General features: G+C 39.5%; 1 protein-coding gene across 2 annotated transcripts in view; it reads left to right on the top strand.

Annotated features, from left to right (window-relative positions):
• c7a (complement component 7a) overlaps nt 1–21,647 on the top strand; it is a 52,594-nt gene extending 30,947 nt beyond the window's left edge. For both annotated transcript variants that reach the window (XM_051929611.1, XM_028805517.2), the window contains exons 9-18: nt 1,318–1,431; nt 1,859–2,025; nt 8,233–8,461; nt 12,128–12,299; nt 13,253–13,340; nt 17,716–17,848; nt 17,948–18,136; nt 18,848–18,941; nt 21,028–21,212; nt 21,295–21,647. In XM_051929611.1, the coding sequence (XP_051785571.1) occupies nt 1,318–1,431; nt 1,859–2,025; nt 8,233–8,461; nt 12,128–12,299; nt 13,253–13,340; nt 17,716–17,848; nt 17,948–18,136; nt 18,848–18,941; nt 21,028–21,212; nt 21,295–21,473 (1,550 nt within the window). In that variant the 3' untranslated portion in view covers nt 21,474–21,647. The remainder of the gene's footprint in view (nt 1–1,317; nt 1,432–1,858; nt 2,026–8,232; nt 8,462–12,127; nt 12,300–13,252; nt 13,341–17,715; nt 17,849–17,947; nt 18,137–18,847; nt 18,942–21,027; nt 21,213–21,294) is intronic.
• The last annotated feature ends 1,177 nt before the right edge of the window (nt 21,648–22,824 follow it).

Raw genomic sequence — 22,824 nt, 5'->3', positions numbered from 1 at the left:
GCAAAAGTTTAGTATGGAGTCTCAGCAAGGTTTTACACATGAGGGCCCTGTACTCACTTTTTTACATGCTCTGCTTTTCACTCTTATTTATTTTTTCCAGGTTTTTTCTCTTTTATTTAAAAATTCCTTTTCATTTGCAAGTTTTACTTATATTTCATAACTGCAATGTTTCTAGTGCTTCATACCAGAACTGGAGAATTGGAACATAACTTTTTAATCTACTTGTGCTACTACCTCAGTTTTTTAAGACTATCCAGTGCAAGTTTCATTAATAATGCTTCATTCTACACAGAAAAGTTCCTACATCATTAAAAACCAAAGTTATTTAAATCTGTTGTGATTGCGGCGACCATTTTGGGCTGGTGGAGTGTGGTAGTTTTTGCTCTACCATTTCCTTTTTTTTTCCTAAGCTTTGTTTCCTATTCTTATATTTTTGCTCCATATTAACTAATTAATGATTCCTAACACTCTATGAAATGTATTGCCTGTAAATTTTTATGCGACAAGTTCAGGTAAGCTTTTGTTTGGTTTTATTTTAAGCTATTGATTAACTAACTGATTTAAAAAAATATACAATTATATCTGACATAAAGATGTGTAAGGCCGAGGAAGCAAACAGGTATGTAGAGCTAACCACAGTTCTTTTTTTTTTATTTTATGTGACAAGTGTAACCTGCTACTGATCAAGTGCTATACAAATAATAGCCTGAAGAGCATGGCTTCAGTGACCTGGTCCTGCATGTGGATTTTGTAAAGTTTTCTAAAATAAACAGTAATGTTTTCATGGATACTTCTGCATTCTCTTTAGAATGTATATATACAACACTTAGAAAGGGAAACAGCATAATTAAAGATGTCAGCCATCCCGCACTGCTGCCTTTCTCTCTCTTCCATTCTAACTAGCAGTACAGGACCATTAACACTTGCGCCAACAGACTCTAGGACAATTTCTACCCACAAGCCATAAGGCTGCTGAACAGTCAACCATAAGAATTCAGATATTGCAATATAAGTAACAGTGTGTGTGTAAATATATAATACTTGCCAGTACATAGTGTAGTATTTATTGTATATAATTGTGAATATATATACTATCTGCTAAGTTTACGTTTTATTTATTTATTATGGTGTTATATTTTTGCCACATCTCTGAGGAGACAAGCTAGTTTAGTTTAATTGTACTATGAAAATAAACTTGACTTGACTTGATTTACTGAAAAGCCAGATCCTCTTGAGTTTGAACTAACGGCCTAGCACAAATTAAACGGTGTGTTCACTGAACAAGTGTTTTTTTTTTTTCCTTCTGTTTTTTAAAAGGCATGACAATTAACGATGCACTCAAATGCACCTCTTCTGGCGTTGACTTGTTCTTCATAAAATATTCCAGCACGGAATGCAACAAACTTTACGATGCAATGCGCCGGTCAGAAGGTACATTTTTATTTACTGTATGTAGTTTTGGTATTTGGTGTTCACAAGAGAGATCTATTTTTTATCAAAAATGAAGTATGCTATATGACCTGCAAACCCAGTCTTGCACATCAACAGAAATTTACAATAGACACTTTGTAGGAGTCATAGCTGATACACCAAAATTTCACGAATTTCTTATAAAATCTCCAAAATCCAGTATTTTTCTTGTTAAAGGAAATAGTTATGGACTAAGCAGTTTTGAAGATGGCACCAATTTTATTTGGCTTGAGATTAAAAGTATTGTTTATGCAAAAGGTGGAATAGAGAGTAAAGCAAACATCTACATAATGATACTTGATTGTTAACTTTTAATCTTAGTTAAAGCTTTACAGACAATATACTCAAAACTTACATTCATTTTCTTCATATTTTTGTTCTCTTTCAGGTTATGATTCTAAGACCATAAAAGGCGACATAAAGATAACTGGAGGAGATGCAGGGTTTGTCTCTGGTCTCAGTTATATAAATCCATCCGACCCTGCTGCCAACAAGGAAACATATTCTAAATGGGCTGGCTCTGTGAAAAACAACCCCAGCGTCATCAAACAAAAAGTCAGAAAATTATCACTTAATATTTACAGTGCACATGTGATATACTTTACAGAACCCCTTACTGTGTTTTATATTAAGAATATAGCATATTACATATTAACCCCTGTACTATGAAATGCATTTGTACACCTTTCTTAGTGAACACTATCACCATACATTTAGCAAAATCATTGACAACATTATGAAAGAGGCCAAGTGTTAAATCATTCTTCTTCTTCTTCTTCTTCTTTTTCTTCTTCTTCTTCTTCTTCTTCTTTCAGGTGCTCCCATTAGGGGTCGCCACAGTGGATCATCTACTTCCATATCTTCCTGTCCTCTACATCTTGCTCTGTTACTCCCATCACCTGCATGTCCTCTCTCACCACATCCATAAAACTCCTCTTAGGCCTTCCTCTTTTTCTCTTGCCTGGCAAGCTCTATCCTTAACATCCTTCTCCCAATATACCCAGCATCTCTCCTCTGCACATGTCCAAACCAATGCAATCTCACCCTTTCTGACTTTGTCTCCCAACCGTCCAACTTGAGCTGACCCTCTAAAGCACTCATTTCTAATCCTGTCCATCCTCGTCACACCCAGTGTGAATCTTAGCATTTTTAACTCTGCCACCTCCAGCTATCTCCTGTTTTTTAGTCAGTGCCACCGTCTCCAACCCATAAAACATAGCTGGTCTCACTACTGTCCTGTAGACCTTCCCTTTCACTCTTGCTGATAGTGTTAAATCATTAAGGGATTTTATTAATTTCCTGTTCAAGTCTGCTTAATCCAGTAAGGGTCATCAGGCACTGGTGCCTATCTTCGTTTCACTGCAGAAGCCAAAATGCAGTTGCAATTAGCCCAATAGATTCATTTTTAGAATGTGAGTGAAAACTTATATGGACAGCGAGAGTGCTGCATACCCCACTCCAGCAATGACTGAAAGGCTCAGACTTGAAGCACAAAGATGTGGGACAGCAACACTAATTGAATTTGTATAGCATACATCTTCACAATGTGCCATTCACACTAAAATGAATCGCATTGCATTAACCTCCAAACCAATTTATGAAACATTCCATCCTTTACCAAAACTCCAAAGCCTTTCAGGGAATGTAGCTACAGTATGCCAGGCCATGTTATGTCAGTTTCAGGATCTCATCAGAATCTTGGATTGGCATCACTTGCAATTTGCCAAGCACTCACATGAGGTGGAGAATGAAAAGCCTTTAAGGAATTGCAAAACCTCTTTATAAGGAGAAAGAGAGATAGTATTGAAATAACAGAGTTCTTTAAACAGTTGGCACACTAATCTCCGGCACCCAGATGCCAGAGGAACAGGATATCCAAAGCAATGTGCCTTTTAAAAAGGTTTGCAACATGCTATTGAGCAATGTTTATTATTGTGCACCATTATAAAAAGGTCACTCTCCTTCAACAGGTTACAGTTGTGCCCCTCTGTAAAACGGTATGTAAAAAAAAAGCAAAATCACACAAGTTGCCACCACCACCTTGACAGCTGATAAATATTCTTTGGTGCTCACCATTTGCTGTAAATCATTGCATATTTGCAAAAAGATGCAATTGACAAAATAACAGTCAGTCCAAAGACAACACAAGAACTGTTTGTCTTAGCGTGCATTTCAAGCAGATAAGGAGTCTAATTTTGCTGAATTGGCACATTTTTACTGTCATGCTTCAGGATTCAGTTTAAATCTACATGACATTAGTGATGCAGTAATTATATCATAGAATAAAATTTCAAACCAATAATATCCAAAGCCAGGTTTCAAAAGCCTTTTTGGTTTCACTTTAGACTTTTGTTTAAGATAATAAACAGTCATGCTCTGTCCGTGGAGAAAGCCGCTGTTCCAAGGCTATGAGACAATTTTACTCATAACTTAACATTGATTGACTACGGCCTATACTAATGGACAACGCCTAATGGTATTTTGCCACTTTTGTCTGATGTGGCCTTTAGGGGGTGCACCAGCCCCCCAAACTTGACACAGACAGACGCTAGGCACAAGTCCAGCAACACAAAGTCTTTTGTTTAGGTGTGAGAAAGTCTTTCCCTTCATTTCCTACCTGCACAACCCAAGTGTGGTGGAAACCCAGCAAAGTAGGGCTCTGCACCTCCCCTTGGTGACCCCACAGAACACATATCTATCCCCCGGGTCTTTCCTTTAAGAAGGTGTCCAGGCCAGATAAGGGCCTTGGTTGTCCATAACACTGGTAACTTTTCATCAAGCCCACTTTTACATTAGGTTATGTTTATCCTTGCCCGTTATTCATTATGCTAATAGCCAACACCTTTAAGCATTTTGCCATCTTTGTCTCCTATCCTTTTCAACCACAGCCCCTTATGGCTAACCCTCCACCCAGTCTTTGGCATTGGATTTCAAATTGTCAGTTTAAATTGGTGGAGTGGTTACATTAGAGACTGGGTGCATATCAGTGCATTCCAGTGTTTTAACTATATAAGGCTTAGTGCAATTCAATGTTTTAACAGCACTTAAACCATATTATTGGTGAGATTACAATATACTTCAAAAATAGTGTGCAGAATTACATAGTACAAGTGCTTAATTAAAATACATATTTAATCATATTATACATTCTAATTTCTGTGCATGCTATATTTTTATTATGCAGTGTGAGATCTGTAGATCTTGCTATATGGTTGCGAGACATGGACGCTATCCAGTGACCTGAGACCAAGACTGGACTCCTTTGGTACTGTGTCTCTTCGGAGAATCCTTGGATACCGTTGGTTTGACTTTGTGTTGTTCATGGAGTCCCGAATGAGGCACATTACCTGCATTGTGAGGGAGCGTCAGTTACGGCACTACGGCCATGTGGCTCGTTTCCCCGAAGGTGATCCAGCTTGTAAGATCCTCATTATTGGGGACTCAAGTGGCTGGACCAGGCCAAGGGGTCGCCCACGTAACACCTGACTGCAGCAGATAGTCAGTGGGACTGGACTGCGTGTCTGTCTGAGGAGTTGTTTTGTCGTGTAGTGGGTGCGTTAACGCACTGTACCAGTGCATGCTCCCCAACTTGACTTGACTTGACTTGATCTGTATAAAAAACATTTATATACCGTATACAAATTGATGATTCATGTATGATGCTGCACTAACCTGTTTCTATTATTATTTTTTTTAAGGCATGTAGTTTTAGGTTTACTGATAACTCTAAAGTGGTCTTTAATGAATGAAAGTGGGTGCTCTGTAAGTGACTTGCACCTCATCCCGTGTAGGTTTCCATTTAGTGCAGAGTACTGCTGAAAAAGAGTGCAGCCCTGAATTGTATTAAATGGGTTGAATGATGGATGGATGGAAGGATGGATGGACAAAGGAAATGTATTTCAAACATTCCAAACATTAAAATAAGAAAAAGGGCAGCACCAGTTTTCCAAAAGGCATAGCATCAATTGTATATATTATATATACAAGGCATTCAGAAAGTATTGAGGTGCCTTCACTTTTTACACATTTTGTTATGTTAAAATAAATTAAATTAGTTTTTTTCATAATCAGACAACACTCAATACCTCAGAATGACAAAGTGAAAACAGGATTTTTGGAATTTTTGCAAATCTATTAAAAATTCAGTGATTAAAATATCTGACCTGATGTGACCAAAGACTTTATTCAGGCCTTCATTCTCTCTCTGTCTGTCTAGTTTACTGTCAGCATTAGGGTTGGCAGTCCCTGGTACTGACTGGTTTGCATTCTAGAGATTCTTCTGATTTTGCTAATGCTTTAGTGGAACCACAGGGTCTCTTTTTTGGTCTGGCACTATTAATATGTCACTTCTGTCAACAAGGTCAAATAGTTAGAATCAACACCTCAGACAATTGCCATCTCCAAAGTACAGTACCTTTAATTTTGTAGAGAATCAAGCTATGGTAACAATGTTGTAAGTAATTTATTACTGAAAAAAATAATGCTGTTGATTATTATTGATGACAATACATACACAGGGTGTATTATAATCATTTGTTATGGTGCTAGTCACATGACAACGGGTAATAAAATGTAGGTCCTGACCTTATGTAAGGATTTAAGTCGGAAGTTTTGAGTTTCTTAATCCATTTGTAAACACTACACCGTGGTAAAACACTGACCCCACATTGTGCAGAAAGCCTGCTACGGATTTCTGCTCCTGGTACACTTTCAACCCATAAAAAGCACATTACTGGTCGCTGCCCTTCTTTGGTGAAAACAGACAGTGGAACAATCATGTTTGCTCCTTAAAAACAAGAGAAACTGACTGATTAAGATCAGAACTTTCTGTACAGTATGGACACAGCGTTTTACCACAATGGATTGTTTACATGGGGATTAAGAAGTTAATTCTTGCTGCAGATAACACACTTTAGGAAACTTCTGGGTCATAAGACAACTTTAATAACACACACACATCAAACAGAATAAACGAAACTGAGTGGCACCAGAATGTATAAAAGAAAAGTACTATACAGTAAATATGTGTTTAAATGATAATCTAAGAATCTACACCTAAAAATGCATAAACTTAGAGTTATGGAAGGTAAAAGGGTTTGTTGAAAGAACATAAAATCATTAAGGTTACTGTGCTCATGCAGTTTTAAAAAACACTAAATATGCAACTCCCATTCTGGGTTTAGCAAATAATAATTTGATAAAATACACCAGCAAAAATTGTGAATTTCCCCCTGGGATTAATAAAGTATCTATCTATCTATCTATCTATCTATCTATCTATCTATCTATCTATCTATCTATCTATCTATCTATCTATCTATCAAAAATAAACAAATAGCCACATATATTGATGCCAAACAATTAGCTGTTTAGGCTACTTTAAATATCTGCGTATTTGTGATCAAATGAGCAGTGGCGTAGCTCGAGTTTGTATGTTAACCTATTTGAATAGAAAATTAAAATGACGTATAGAGAAAAATTAAGATACATTTTACATCGATTTATTCATATATAGAGAAACAGTAATCATTTTCACATATAATTATCTATAAGCATCAACTAGACAAGAATATCGTATAGACTCATTGATAAGCCGTGTTCTAATTATTAGTTTAATACTGTAACGTGCAGGCAATGCTTTCTAGCCTTGTCTGAGGTCAAGGGAGGACTGGAAGGGGAGGTTTCTCATTGAAAGGGGCGGACACACCTTGTGTGGGGGGGGGTTTCTTGTTTTTAGGGTGTTCCGTGTGTGTGCTGGGAGTGACAGGATTCCCGGAGTCAACGAGATTGCTCCATTTTTGTATAGGACCAATTTAAGTAAAATAAAACTGAAGAGGCCCTGACAGCTGCGAGTGCTCTTGTTATTATTTACGCAGATCGCCACAATATAATTACGCTGTGAAGATCAGAACCAGTGTAGTGTACAAGTGATAGGTGGGGTTGTTTTCTGCGCAGAGCAAGAACACATTCAGATTGATAACGAAATTGTAAACTATCGGTGTAATGTTTATGTTTAATTTTGTTTTTACCTCATAAATTTCAACTGCTGTGTCTGATGCCGTCACCGAAGGACAGTCTGAAAATTATTTTTGAAGCATTTGTGGATAAAAATCAGAGAATTTTACTTTTTTCATTCATGAGTGATATTTTTCCGAACCCTGCTGCTTACACACGACTTGTGCTGAGCCTTTTGGCCGATAATGCCGCCCCCAAAAATGTGCTGTCCGGGGCGGACCGCCCCCTCCACCCGCTGATAGCTACGCCACTGCAAATGATATGCCATAGTGTTTATCAAAGCCAGTTTGATTTTCAGAGCTGATGAGATGAATTGGCACCATGTGTGGGGTTATGTCTTACCTTGTGAGAGATGTTACTGCAATGGAGAAATCAGATTCAGGGAGGTAAAAGGAAGTGTTTATTATAAAACAACACTATATACTGTAAATAGCATTTGGGTCACTGGAGTACTGTTAAAGATACTTATACAACTGAAAAAATGACTATATAATGTTGTGAATAGCGTTATACATGACATCTGCCAAATCCAACTTTTGAAATTTTATTCTTCAGTGGTTACACTTACACCAAAAGCAGCTCTTGCTCTCAAAATATTGAAAATTATTAGTTTAATCCACAATAACTGCAACGAAAAATTATCTAGTTGGCATCATTTCAAACATCTGAAAATTTGGTGCAAATTATTATCAATGAAACAATTAGAGATGACAGAGCTAACTACAATATTCTTTGTTTACTCTTTAGTTGACACCTCTGTATGAACTGGTAAAAGAAGTACCTTGTGCTTCTGTGAAGAAATATTATTTAAAAAAAGCAATTGAAGAATATTTGAGTGAGAATGACCCCTGCCATTGCAGACCGTGCCAAAATAAGGGCCTGCCTGGGATTGCCGGCACATTGTGTGCTTGTAACTGTAAACCAGATACGTTTGGCCCAGCCTGTGAACAGGGCACCCTGCTGGAAGATCAACCAGGTATAGTAAGACACTGAACAAAATAGCAAATGTTTAATGTATCACATTTAAATATGACTTTAGTGTAATTTAATATTTAACATATGCATTATAATACAGTTTTGAAATAATTTAAAATGTAAATAGGTCAACCATTGTTATTCTTGTTTTATTTTCCATGTTGTGACCACTGGCATTTTGGAGTTCATATTAACACTTTTCTCTCATTAACAAATAAGAAGAAAAATTATAATTATACCATAATTGATATTATTGTTAAAGTAGTCTAATGTATGACTGCTGCCCAGTGCAAATCAATATTCATCATCGCACTTCACAATATGCAATACATTCCTCAGATGTCAATACAAAGAGCACTGGGCTGCAAGTCTTGTCTGCTCTATTTTCACTCTTTTGATATATTTTTCATTATTTTACAAATAATTAATTATTTATATTCAACATATAAAGGTAAGCCAATACTTACCCATGCTTTTGGGATATTGTTGTTTGGGATCACAATACATCTTTCCCCGTGTACATGTGGAAACATGGTGTGACTGTGGGCTCAATGGCAAAGTTTTGACCTTAGTCAGTCAGTTTCTGTTGCAGTTTTCTAGAGTAAACTTGGCAGCTCTGCTGTCCATTTGCACCAAAGAATAACTGTGAGTAGTAATCCACTTTTTATGAGCTGATAGTGTAACAGGGCCAACATCCTTGTGAATTCTTCAGAATTACGATACAGACTTGCTCAGTGTTGTTGTTGCTAGTGGACATGGACGAGCATCCTGCCCCGTCTTCTTGCTAAACGCTGAAGGTATTGGCCGAAATCCTCGTTGGTTCATCAGAATCCTGGTACACTGTCTCGATATTGTGCAGAAAGCATTCTGGTACACCTTTAATCCATAAAAACCACGTTATTGCTCGCTGCTGTTCTATGATGCAATGGTTATGTTTTCTTCTTAAAAACGACAAGAGCAACTGACTGATCAACGTCGAAACATTCTGCATAATATGGAGACAGTGTTTTACCTTGTGGTACCCGGATGGGGGTGGTACCCAGCTGGGACACCCTAGAAGACCGGAGGAGGGCTTGTGCCTCCTCCAGACCTCAAGGGGGCGACCGTCCTGGGGGCCACGGGTACAGAGCTGGGAAGCTCGACCCTGTAGCGGCCCGTGGTCACTGCCAGAGGGCACCCCAATACCTGAAGGACCCTGGACCTCAGCACTTCCGCCACACCCGGAAGTGCTGGGGGGAAGTAAAGCGGGGACACCCGGAGTGCTTCCAGGGATACAGCCGGCACTTCCGCCACACTGGGGTGTGTTGGTGGGAGATTGCCGGGAACACACCTGGAGCACATCCGGGTGCTTATTTAAAGGGGCCGCCTCCCTTCAGAGGATGGCTGGAGTCAGGAGAGAGGCAGGACAAGGTCTCTGAAGGAGGCAAGGAGGCGGCCTGAAGAGTGAGAAGGCAGTGTGTGTTGGCCTGGACTTTGGGGTTGTGTGGTACTTTTGTAAATACTGGGACCGTTAATAAACGTGTGTTGGGTGTAACAACAATGTCTGCCAGTTTCCACAACCTAAATGAAGTGTTTACAAATAGATTGAGAAGTTCAAAAACGGTTAGACAAGAGTTACGCACAAGGAAGGGGACAGGGTGCTCGTCTACATTCACTACCAACAACAATCTTATATATAAACGTCTACGCATGGAAGTGTGTGTGTCTATGTGGCCCCGAAGTGAGAGGTGGAGTCGGGGTAAGGGCCTCAGAGGAAACAGAACTCGATAGGCCACTAATGACACAAGCGAGGCCGGCATGTCAGCAAAACCAAACCTCAGAAGAAAGACAAAGTTACTTAGCCGCTAACATCAGCAAAACGGTATCCCTTTTCCTCCCACTGCTAATACACAAGTGATACGAGCACGTTGGCAAAACAAATCCTCCTAGGAGAGAGACCCCCAGAGTAGTTACTTTCAATTACCTGACATCTCTACATTTCAATTTTTTTTCTGATAGTTTCAATAGTTTCTAAGACCCTGGGCTTTTTACAGCATGGGCTTACACCGCTAATACTAAATAAGTCTGTACCATGATTTGGACCAGAAAGGATTTCGGACCCTGTACACCTTCCGTCCGTTAAAACTGAACTGCTGCTCACTGCTAGAAAACAAAAGAAACTGACTGATCAAAGTTGAAACTTTACGACTGTGACCACAGACACACCACATGTGCGTGGAGAAAACTGTACTGTATAGCCGACCCAAATAAAATTATCATAAAAATGTGGATGATTATTTACTTAACTTCATAAAGAACATTTAATGTGAAACTAAACATAAATTATGATTTTCCCACTGTATGATGTTTTCAGTGGTGGCGCAGTGGTAGCGCTGCTGCCTCGGAGTAAGGACACCCAGGTTTGCTTCCCGGGTCCTCCCTGCGTTGATTTTACATGTTCTCCCCGTGTCTGCGTGGGTTTCCTCTGGGTACTCCGGTTTCCTCCTACAGTCCAAAGACATGCAGGTTAGGTGGATTGGCGATTCTAAATTGGCCCTAGTGTGTGCTTGATGTTTGTGTGTGTCCTGCGGTGGGCTGGTGCCCTGCCTGGGATTGGTTCCTGCCTTGTGCCCTGTGTTGGCTGGGATTGGCTCCAGCAGACCCCCGTGACCTTGTGTTCAGATTCAGCGGGTTGGAAAATGGATGGATGGATGATGTTTTCATTAGTACACTTTGTTAATATATGAATCATAGATTAAAGGTGTAAGACAACAAAACCAGTTACCTTGAGTGCTTTGTACAGATACAGAATATTCTGTAACCATGCATTCAGGAGAATGGCAAATCCTGCAGTTTTAGGAGATTCTGTAAAAGGAGTTTTTGAGAGTGATTGGAAGAGAGGCCTTATATGACTGTAATCAGCTGGCAAGAGAGAGTTTCTGTTCCTTCATTTACCATTTCTTTGCTACTTTGTTAGAATTCATGTAGAAAGTGCTTTCCCTAGCATATGGGACATGCTAATGAGTGGCTGAATATACAGTATGTCTGACACTTCACACTCTTCCTTTCAAAAGAAATATTCAGTTTATTGAGCTTTATATTGCTTTACAATAATAATAGCTAATGATTTTTAAAATGAATTTGATGAATAAATGCAGGTGATGTACTTTCCTCTTAAATAAATGTAACTGCTAAGGTTCATTAATATACAGCATTATTTACAGAAAGCAATAAATGAAATATTTTAATGAAATATTTAACATTACAATATTATTTATGGGCGGCACGGTGGCGCAGTGGTAGCGCTGCTGCCTCGCAGTTAGGAGACCCGGGTTCGATTCCCAGGTCCTCCCTGCGTGGGGTTTGCATGTTCCCCCCGTGTCTGCATGGGTTTCCTCCGGGCGCTCCGGTTTCCTCCCACAGTCCAAAGACATGCAGGTTAGGTGGATTGGTGATTCTAAATTGGCCTTAGAGTGTGCTTGGTGTGTGTGTGTGTGTGTGTCCTGCAGTGGGTTGGCATCCTGCCCAGGATTGTTTCCTGCCTTGTGCCCTGTGTTGGCTGGGATTGGCTCCAGCAGACCCCTGTGTTCGGATTCAGCGGGTTGGACAATGGATGGATGGATATTATTTATAGAAAGCAATAAATAAACAATTTTTAATGAACTATTTAACATTACTTTTTGTCAAGGGGTAATTGATGGCAGTTGGAGTTGCTGGTCCTCTTGGAGTTCTTGTTCTCAGGGTCGAAGATCCAGAAGACGATCCTGTAACAACCCAGCGCCTGCAGGAGGTGGCAAGTTCTGCATTGGAGAAAGTGCAGACTCCCAGCCATGTGATGATGATGAAATTGAATATTTAAGGTAGGATCCAGTTTCATTACAGCAGTACTGAGTTTCCTCTAGACATTTTTTTTTTGCAGTGTGAATAAATATGCAACAAAGTAACATTTAAGCTAATCTACCTTAATAAAAGGATATGTGTCTGGGTGTCTATTTGTGGGTCTGTCCAGATGCTTTGTCTCTGTCATTCCAAAGGATAGCGCACCACAAACATTTTTAGTAATAAAATGCATTGCATTTGTCATTCCAACAGGAGGTGCATCACAAACATTAACACTGCTTTTACGAATCCCATACCAAATGGCATATAACAGAGACATATGCATTGCATAGATTTCACCTTGTCTTTGATGGGCAGCACATATAGTAGTGCATAAATTGCTATTATGACACATACAGTATGCATATGGTTTATTAAACTATCAAAAAGTATTAAATTACATTAATGTCTCCTGAGCTGGCTATCCCTGCTGCCTTACAACCCCAGATGACTGGGTTCAAATACCAGTCTCATCACTCTGAGTGGACTTCATACGTACATTCTGGCCAAGTTGGCATGGATTTTCCTCCAAGAAATCTGGTTACTCTACATGACTCAAAGGTGTGTAGATTAGGTTGATTGACCCAGTAAGTATCAGTGAGAGTGTGCATGAGATTAAACACCACGATGATGTGGCATCTCAGTTAGGGTTAATCCCTCCCTTGTGCCCTGTGTTTCCAAAATGGACACCGACCCCTTGTGAATTGAATGAGCAGGTTCAGAAAACAATCATACTTCTGCTGTATGTGTCAGGAAAAGACAGAGCTGGCAACAGCAAATAAGCTTTTTAATTGCACTTTCCACATATATTAAATCTTTTCCTTTAAACATTTTTAATAAATGACTGCTTTAGAAATAATACCAATATTATGTTTTACATTTGTTTCTACTGTGTTATAATATTAATTTATTACTTTTTTATTTTTCCTTCAAGACAACTTGAACCACATTGTTTTGACATATCTGTTATCCCCACAAAGTTGTGCCATTCTCCTCCAGCTCTCATAAATGGCTTTGTTCAGGTGAGTCTGTTTCCACTTGAATTGTGTAAAATACGTGAACATCTCCTGGTGTCGTAAGGTCTATGCCTATGCAAGAAATGGATGAAGAAAAACGCCAGGAAGACACTCGCATGTCAGCATTTCAGTTTGATGGTTTGCTTTACCACATCAAACCATTCATGAAACATCAAGGCACGCATATTGATCCTCTTAGAGCTGCAAGCCTGAAACATCGACGCTGACGTCACGTACCAAACCTGACCCTAAGTGTAGAACTGAAGTCAGCGCCACTGCTTCACAGTTCTGGGTGATTGCGTTTACACCCCTTGTGGAGTCTGCATGTTCTCTCTGCTTTCCTCTCACATTCCAAAGGCATACAGGTTAGGTTAACTGGTTAATTTGTAGAACCAGTTGTGTTAGTCTGATTTTTTTTGTAACTTGTAGACAACTATTTGTTTTTTTCACTTTTTAAGGGCCCATTGGGAGAAACACCTTAATAAACTGCTATTTAGAATGATCCTTAATTTTGCTCATTAATTTATTTATACATTATTTTAACTAAACAACTTTCATATATTGTGTAGATATAGATATAGAGTTACACTGCTTAAAAAAATTAATGAAACTTCTGGGCTATTGATCTGGTCAGTTAAGTAGTAGAAGGGGGTTGTTAATCAGTTTCAGCTCCTTTGGTGTTAATGAAATTAACAACAGGTGCACTAGAGGGGCACCAATGAGACGACCCCCAAAACAGGTACGGTTTAACAGGTGGAGGCCACGGACATTTTTCCCTCTTCATCTTTTCTGACTGTTTTTTCACTAGTTTTGCATTTGGCTACGGTCAGTGTCACTACTGGTAGCATGAGGCGATACCTGGACCCTACAGAGGTTACACAGGTAGTCCAACTTCTCCAGGATGGCACGTGCCATTGCCAAAAGGTTTGCTGTGTCTCCCAGCACAGTCTCAAGGGTATGGAGGAGATTGTTTCCTGTTTGTATTTATCAGGTGTCTCAGAGTTACTCACAGGAATTACACTAAAAGTCTGACAAGGAAAAAATTAGTCTTACCTCAGAGTAGAACACGAGAAGTAGTTATGCAGCGTCCTACACCTAATCTCAGCTCGGAGTAGGAGGTCACGCTTGAGAATGAATGACGTCATGATTTTACAACACCCAGAGCTGCAAAATGGTGCTCATGATGACATTTTGTAGTTTTCTTATACTAACGCTAAGGCTTCAACATAAAGATAAAAATAATAATATTTAAAGTAGTAGTAGTAGGAAAAGAAGAAGAAGGAAACAATAACATTGCAACAACATAAAGAATGATATTATAGCAAGCAGCAAGATGACAGACCAAGACATACACAATGCAACAGAGTAAAGCTGGATAACGGACATGTTAATTTAACAATGAATATTTACATTTTCTACCTTGTTTAAAAAATAGTTTATTTTGCCACAAGTACAATAAGCAGACAAACTAACTTAAAATTTTTTTTTTTTGTCATTTCAATATTGTTGTTTTATAATTTCAAACTTTTAAACAAATTTCTGAAAGTGAGTTTTAGATTATATTGTAAGTTTATGTTACAAATAGTTGATGATATTATGTAAATATTTACCAATATGCTTGTGACTCTTAAAAATATGCAATTAGTTTTTAAGGATTGTCTGCCACCCAATCCTAAATTCCACTAAGGGCTTTTCAGATTTTTCCTTGTATGCCTTAACAAAAACACTGCTGTCTATAGGTAGATATAGATTATGTGTATCTATACTAATAAAAGGCAAAGCCCTCACTGACTCACTCATCACTAATTCTCCAACTTCCCATGTAGGTAGAAGGCTGATGGCAGGCTCATTCCTTACAGCTTACATACAAAGTTAAGCAGGTTTCATTTTGAAATTTTGCGAGTAACGGTCATAACGGTCGACAACGTCCGCCATGTTAAACATTCTTATTTATGGCCCCATCTTCACGAAATTTGGTAGGCGGCTTCCCTGCACTAACCGGAACCGATGTACGTACTTATTTCGGTGGTATGACGCCACCGTCGGCCGCCATATTGAACTTTCCAACGGTCTTTGTTACTTATGGGCCCATCTTCAAGAAATTTGGTACGCGGGTTCCCAGCGCTAACTGAATCCTACTTATGTACATATATACGTCCATAGCCCGCAGCTCGGTCGCCGTGAGAGGCGGCGTTGGGTCCCCCCCCCCCCCCCACGTAGTTGGCTGCCTGCCTATATAAGGCCGTCCATCGCTCCGGTCTCTTCATTCCCTTCCTTGCTTCGCCACGGTATTCACGTCTCCCTGCTGATAACTGCAGCCTTGTTATTTAATCTACAGCTTCTCCGCTGTTTTATTGTTCATTTATTACGATTATAGTTATTGTGTTAGAATTTTACTTAGTTTATATTGTTCAGGTACCCATTTCCTTTATCGTTCCAACCGTTCCCCCATTAACATGTCTACCAAGGTGATCACCATCGATCAAAGAACTGTCACTTACCGAGTGGTTTCCATGTCTGGAGATGGCGGCTGCCTTTTCCATTCTCTGTGTTACATATTGCACAGCCATATCAGGCTCACTCTTGATATCCGGAGGAACATTGTGTCTTATGTATTGAATGACTGGGACAGGTTCAAGGTGTGGACTGATAACGGTACAGGAGATAATTATACTACACAGGAGCACTATAAGAGTGAAATGCTTAAGCCCTTCACCTATGGTTCTGCATGTGAGTTGATGGCTGTCACTGAATTGTTCGGTTGTCGCTTTCAAGTGTACCGAAATGGCCAAATATTTTACACCTTTGGACAACCGCCAATGCCTCTTAAACATCTTAGATTCACAGGTGACGATTTGAGTTATGGACACTTTGATGTTTATGAATGTTTAAACTCTCAAAAGCTGGATGCGAAGTTATCGATGAAACCCATTTCAATTCAAACGCCTCCAATTTCCAGTAAGGCTCTGCTTCGCAATGACAATTAATAAGTCTCAGGGACAGACCCTACAAAAGGTTGGCATTGATTTGAGGCAAGATTGCTTTTCACATGGCCAACTATACGTTGCATGCTCAAGAGTAAGCTCAGCGCACAGCTTGGTCATATTACAACCGGAGGGCCGAACTGACAACATGGTATACAAACAGATCCTTAACAAATAATTATTGGTATATTTTCCCAGTTTAAAAACGTTTACTTTTCTTCTTAATAAAAATTTTAAAGCAGTACTTCGCCGCTGCGAAGCGCATGTATTTTGCTAGTATATATATATAATAGAGAGAGAGAAATATGTATATAATGTGTATGTGTGTGTATATATATATATATATATGTATTTGTTTATAAAAAATGCTTTAGTTGCCTCACATTTTTATGCAATCGTTTTGTTTACCCCACTGAATTAAAGCTGAAAGTCTGCACTTCAACTGCATCTGAGTTGTTTCATTTAAAATTCATTGTGGTAATGTACAGAACCAAAATTAGAAAAAAAGTTGTCTCTGTCCAAATATTTATGGACCTAACTGTATATATATACCTGTATATTATGAGGGGCCGTTCAGGAAAAAAAGTATATATATTGTGGCAGGAGTTCGGGGCCCATGGGATAGGAAACCCAGTATCTCCCCCTGGACGCTAGATGGCAGCCTCCCTGGGTTGCAGCGGTGCCTCAGACTCCCCTAGGACTTCATGGGGGTTGGAGTTATTTTGCAGCCCTGATGGTCTCACAGGCGCTGCCAGGGGGTGCTGTAGCTGGGACTCTTGAGCCCATCTGGGCAGCATATTCGCCACACCCAGAAGTGCAGCCGGATGTCGGCAATCAAACATCTGGAGCACTTCCAGGTGTCCAATAAAAGGGGCCAGCAACCACCACTCAGTGGCCAGAGTCGGTGGAGGAGGACAAGGTTGCCTGGGAGGAGTGGTGGTACAGGAGAAGAAAGTGTGTGGTATTGCTGTATTGGTGCTTTGGGACTGTGTTGTGGCTGGGAGACACGGGGAAGACGTGCCCTCCAGCTGAAGACAATAAGTTTGTTTTATTTCATACATGTGCCTCCAGTGTGAATCTGTGTCTGGTCAGGCGTACTGTATATATAGCACCTTTCTACAAAATATATATATATATATACGTGTGTGTGTGTGTGCCAGTCAAGTTGTGATTCCTATAATTAAACTTGATGCTAGCTCACTTTTGTAAAAATAAGGTTGTGTAGCAATAGTGTTTATGCACAAATGTTACAAAACACTTTATTACAAAAAGATTTTCAAGAGTCTATATAATATTATTATTATTGAATTAAAACAATATATTCCAAAAGTTAAACTCTGTCCAGGAACAAATGTTGGTAAACCAGCACACTGTTCTGTTTCTTTCCTAACAAACAGACACCGCAGAACTTCTACCCTGTTGGCAGTAAAGCTGTGTATTCATGTATAGAAGGTTATTATATTATGGGGGATCCTGTGGCAGAATGCAGTGAAGATCTGAACTGGACACGACCCCCCATTCACTGCAAACGTTAAGTATTGCCTCTGGCACTGTATTATATTTCTCATCATCGGTGTAACCTCCGTGCTGGCTAAACTCTAGCAGCTTTTTGGATTTCATTTTTTGCAGGCATTTCTTGTGATGTTCCACATGTTGAGTCTGATGTTACGGTCCACCCCTGGAAGCAAACCTACATGATAGGAGAGAAATTGACCATTTCCTGCCCAGCAGGGCAAACAATTGAAGGGGCGTCAGAGATTTTGTGTGACTCCAGTATGAACTGGTCACCTAGCCTCAGTGAGATTCGGTGCAGGACAGGTAAGGATTTACGTAGAGTGCCATCCATCCATGTACTGAAGCCTCTTTCTAGATTTCAAGTGTAGCAGGGAGTCAGAGCCTACCTTAGCAGCACCAAAATCAAGGTAGGACTCTGAATGAGGTTCCAATCTATCATGAGACATAGTCACACACACCTAAAAACCAACACACAACAGGCCAGTTTAGAGTTACCTATTAACCTGTCATGCATGTCAAGGAACTGATAAGAGAAAAGCAGACTAGTCAGAAGGAAAAATAGTTCAGATAATGTAAATTGAAACAGAAAAATGTCTGAAGCTTTTCTCTTCTCTTCCCAAAACTAAAGTGGTTCAAGTAAGCAGGCAGTGTGGTGTAGTAATTAAGGCTTTGGACTTCAAGCCTTGACATTGTGGGTTCAAATCCCACTCCTGACACTATGTGGCAATGAGCAAGTCACTTGACCTGCCTGGGCTCCAATTGGAAAAAACGAAAGAAATGTAACCAATTGTATCTCAAATATTGTAAGTCACCTTGGATAAAAGAGTCAGTCAAGGAATAGGTAATAATATTAAAAGCGGCACTACGGATGGATAAGTTTAATCTCAAATGCTACTATAAATAGGCAGAACATAAAAGATCATTTTTGTAGTAGAATTATTTATCAAGTTGAAACATAAAGACACTAATACAACTATATGAAATTAAATCTTCTCTGTATCTGATGTATTTCAGTACCTGGCATTAAGAATGAAAACCAAGACAAGTGCCAGTCATGGCAGAAGCTCCATCAGTCCACATGCGTATGTAAAATGCCTTATGAATGCAAGTAAGTGTTATCAGAACAAGCAGTCATCCATAAAGATGAGGTCATTTCATTTGGGGCCCGGTTGGTTAGGAATTTCTTCACTTGTTTTTATTGCTTTTCTTCATTTCTAGACCCAGAAGTCAGGGATAACATCCAGAACTGGCATAGTATTCCCTTTGGGCAACAGTAAAATTTTAGTCACTGTAGGCCCCTAATTAGGACACGTCCCACGTCCACTCTCAGACAAGCAGACCCATCAGTCTTAGTGATCAGTGCACATAGCATAATGTCATAAAAACTGCATACCTGTCACATCCATATTACTAACAGAGAATGGTAAACCGGATATGGACGCAGGTACATGCCCATGGACGCAGGAGACATAGTGCGCAGGCGCCACACAAAAACAAGGAATTAGCTCCCCGCCCCAGAGTGAAACGGGACAGACTACGGAGTACACAAAGGTTCACAAATCAAACCCGAGATAGTACGGAAAGTGGTAACGACACTACAGAGTCCACAAAAGTCCACAACACACAGCATAATCAGACCCGAGATGGTACGGAGAGCACAGGCGCCTACAACGTGCTATACACCGCCAACACCGAAAGAGCTCAACTAACAGAAATAAGAAATACAACAACAAGCCCAGAGAATACGGAACCCTAAACGTCCACACCACACAGCAGAGGCAAACCCGACATAGTACGGAGGGTGCAGGCGCCTACATCACACGTCGGAAGGCACGGGAAAGTACGATAGGCAAAGGCGCCTATACAGCATAGTGACACCCAACATAGTACGGAAGGCGCAGGCGTCACCGCCATATTGTGAGTGGCACTACTGCGGAGTGAAGTTATGAATAATGTGCTGCTTGGGATTGTATAAACCGCTCAACGCTTTACACCAAATTCAAACACAATACAGCTCAACGATACAAACACGAGCCCACCTGGATAAGATCAATGAACGCAGGCGCCTACAACGTGCGTCTGAAACTGCGGAAGCAAAGCAGGCACGGGTTCAAAACGAACGAGCTCGAATGACGGATATACAAACACGAGCTCGCCTGGATAAATTCAATGAACGCAGGCGCCTACAACGCGCGTCTGCAATGCCGCGGGAAAAGCGGGCACGGCTCCAAAACGAACGAGCTCGACTAATGTTTTTCAGGATACCCAACACCGGGGGTAGGCGAGCGAAGCGAGCAGGGGGCGGAGCCCCCTTGTCCCTAAGATTAGAGGCCAGGAAACTTTAACCAGTTATAAAAATATTGTCAGGGTGACCCAGTCGTGTCCAGGCCAGATTAATGTGTTCCATGAGTAAATTATTTTGAAAATAGAGAACCAGTTAGCATGAATTGGTGTGTTAATATTCAAATATGGGTTTAAATGGTGAAGATTGTGTTTCACTAATATTTTGTTGGTTTTATTTAAAGAACATGAAGGCTTCCACAAAATACTTCAGCTCAGGATGAAACATTTCCTTTTATCCAACTCTGACCAAAAGACCAGCTTACCTTCCAGTTTAGTATATATATAGCAACTACATCCTTCATATACATAAAAAATTAATTTTCTGCGAGAAAATATAAATTAAGATCTTTACACAGTTCCTTTAGAGTATTTTATCATGCAAGTGTCTGCCACATTTCCTTCTAATTTCAAAAATTCATATCCATATTATTGACCCTTAATTACTGTGATCCCGTTAATGTCAGAGTTTGTGAGCAGGGCACTTCTGTTAAGCTAAATTACCAGTGGAAGAGGTCAGCTAACAGACTTGAACGTGGCCATCTTGTATTGTTTTTAGCTAAATTAACATTCAGACATTTATGTTTTACTTATCTTAGACCTTTTAGTATCAGTACTGTATTCTTATTTTCTATTATAAAATCACATAACAAAAAACTTTTTAAAAATTTCCAACAAGGGAATATGTTGGTAACTATCAAGATTTACAAAACAAAGCTTACATCATTTCTTGATCATTTCATTTATAGCACTGTATATCACTACTCGATGTATTGTTAATGTGAAATTATAACAGTATACCGTCTTTAAATATTTTTCAAAACAATATTATTTATTATCATATTCTCCTACAGATCATCTTTGGCAGTTTGTGCAACCAATGCTAAGACTGGCCGAACAGAGAAGCTAACCGTTTGTAAGATACACACTTTACAATGTCTTGGACGAGAGTACGCTCTTACAGAAGATGACACGTGTGGCATATCCAGAGCTCAAAGTCGGCCTTGTGCTGCTTGCGAAATCTGGGAGTCATGCAACGGTTTGTAGATATTGGTTACATGTTATTAATAGTAAAAGGGAATGGCAACCCTCACCATTTTTCATGTCATTTCTTTACTCAGATCAAACCAACACATGCGAATGCAAACAAATCAAGGAGTGTAAGGAAAAAGGTGCCGACGTCTGCATCAAGATGGCAGTGGACAACTCAAACAAAACCATGACAGAATGTGAAGCAGGAATTAGAGGATGTCGAGGAGAGCATATTACTGTTGTCAGTATTAAACCATGTGAAATATAAGAAGTATTTCAGAAATATGATGTACTGTAAATTTTGGAACATTTACATTATATTAAGATTGGCTGTACCAATGGATCATGTTTGTAAGCTTTTTGCCATCATCGACATGTCGCTCATTTGTATTCATTGTCAAAAGCATAACTGAAATAAAGGTGGCAATTAAAATACACCAAATGTGTGACTTCCATCCATCCATCCATCCATCCATTTTCCAACCCGCTGAATCCGAACACAGGGTCACGGGGCTCTGCTGGAGCCAATCCCAGCCGACACAGGGCACATGGCAGGAATCAATTCTGGGCAGGGTGCCAACCCACCACAGAATGTGTGACTTACCATCTATACAGTAATTGAATACAGTTGTCTAGAAGAAGCATCTCATTCTATTGAGAAGGTTCAAAGAGGGCCCGCTACCTTAACTTTGTTAAAAAGGATGATAATTTCCTGGCTACATCATTATCGTGGTGGCCACATTGCAGGTTTGAAAAAGACTGCCTGTTATATTTTCTCAAATGTTTTGGTGTTTGAATACTGAAGACAATGTAGACAGCAAGAGTTAACCAAAAAAGAGCATTACATTTTTTGCCTCCAATAAATACAATTTCTTACGAACATGAGACACAAGTTCTTGTTCCAACATGAGAATCATCTATATGACATTTAGGATCAAAATACTTCTGGCAAGAATTACATTTTCATGTTGCAGAATCAAACTCTCTCACAACTACAAGCTTTCAAAATTGAAAACATGAGCTGCAAACAACGTTTCAGGTACAGAAGATATGGGGAGGCTTAGTAATGTTTGGATTATCAGCATTACAGAGCTGGATGAAAGAGATGGCCTAAGGGCTTTTTAATGTTGTTTATGTTGCTTGAAATGGTGATCTCATGAGCTTTATGAGGTAATTTACAATGCGGACATATTAAGTCAAGAAAAAAATAATTGGTTGATCCCATAACTACCAATTAGGCCATACTATTTAAAAAATTACACATGTAAAACTTATAGACAACAGAAGCTACAGGCAACAGCTCCCTCTTCTCGTTTCTCTATTCCTGCATTTCTGGTTTTATCTAGTACATCTTTCTTGAAATGTACCTTAACTGAATTTTACTAATTACTCAGTTTACGAATGAGTTCTCTATCTGCTGATTTTGTATGTAAGTTGGCACCAACACTGAAAATGCCCTTTAATGGAGAAACTGGCAAGAGTGCATGCTGATTTACTATTTATTTTACAGTAACACATTTCAAACCTATTAATAAAATTGTAGTGAAGCAATACTACAGTACTTCAAATCATGCAAAATATAAACTAAAATGAACCACAGACATGTACAGCTTGCTGAC

The sequence above is a fragment of the Erpetoichthys calabaricus genome, chromosome 7 (assembly GCF_900747795.2).
Source record: "Erpetoichthys calabaricus chromosome 7, fErpCal1.3, whole genome shotgun sequence".
Classification (NCBI taxonomy): Eukaryota; Metazoa; Chordata; class Cladistia; order Polypteriformes; family Polypteridae; genus Erpetoichthys; species Erpetoichthys calabaricus.
This window is presented reverse-complemented; position numbering and strand designations above follow the sequence as displayed.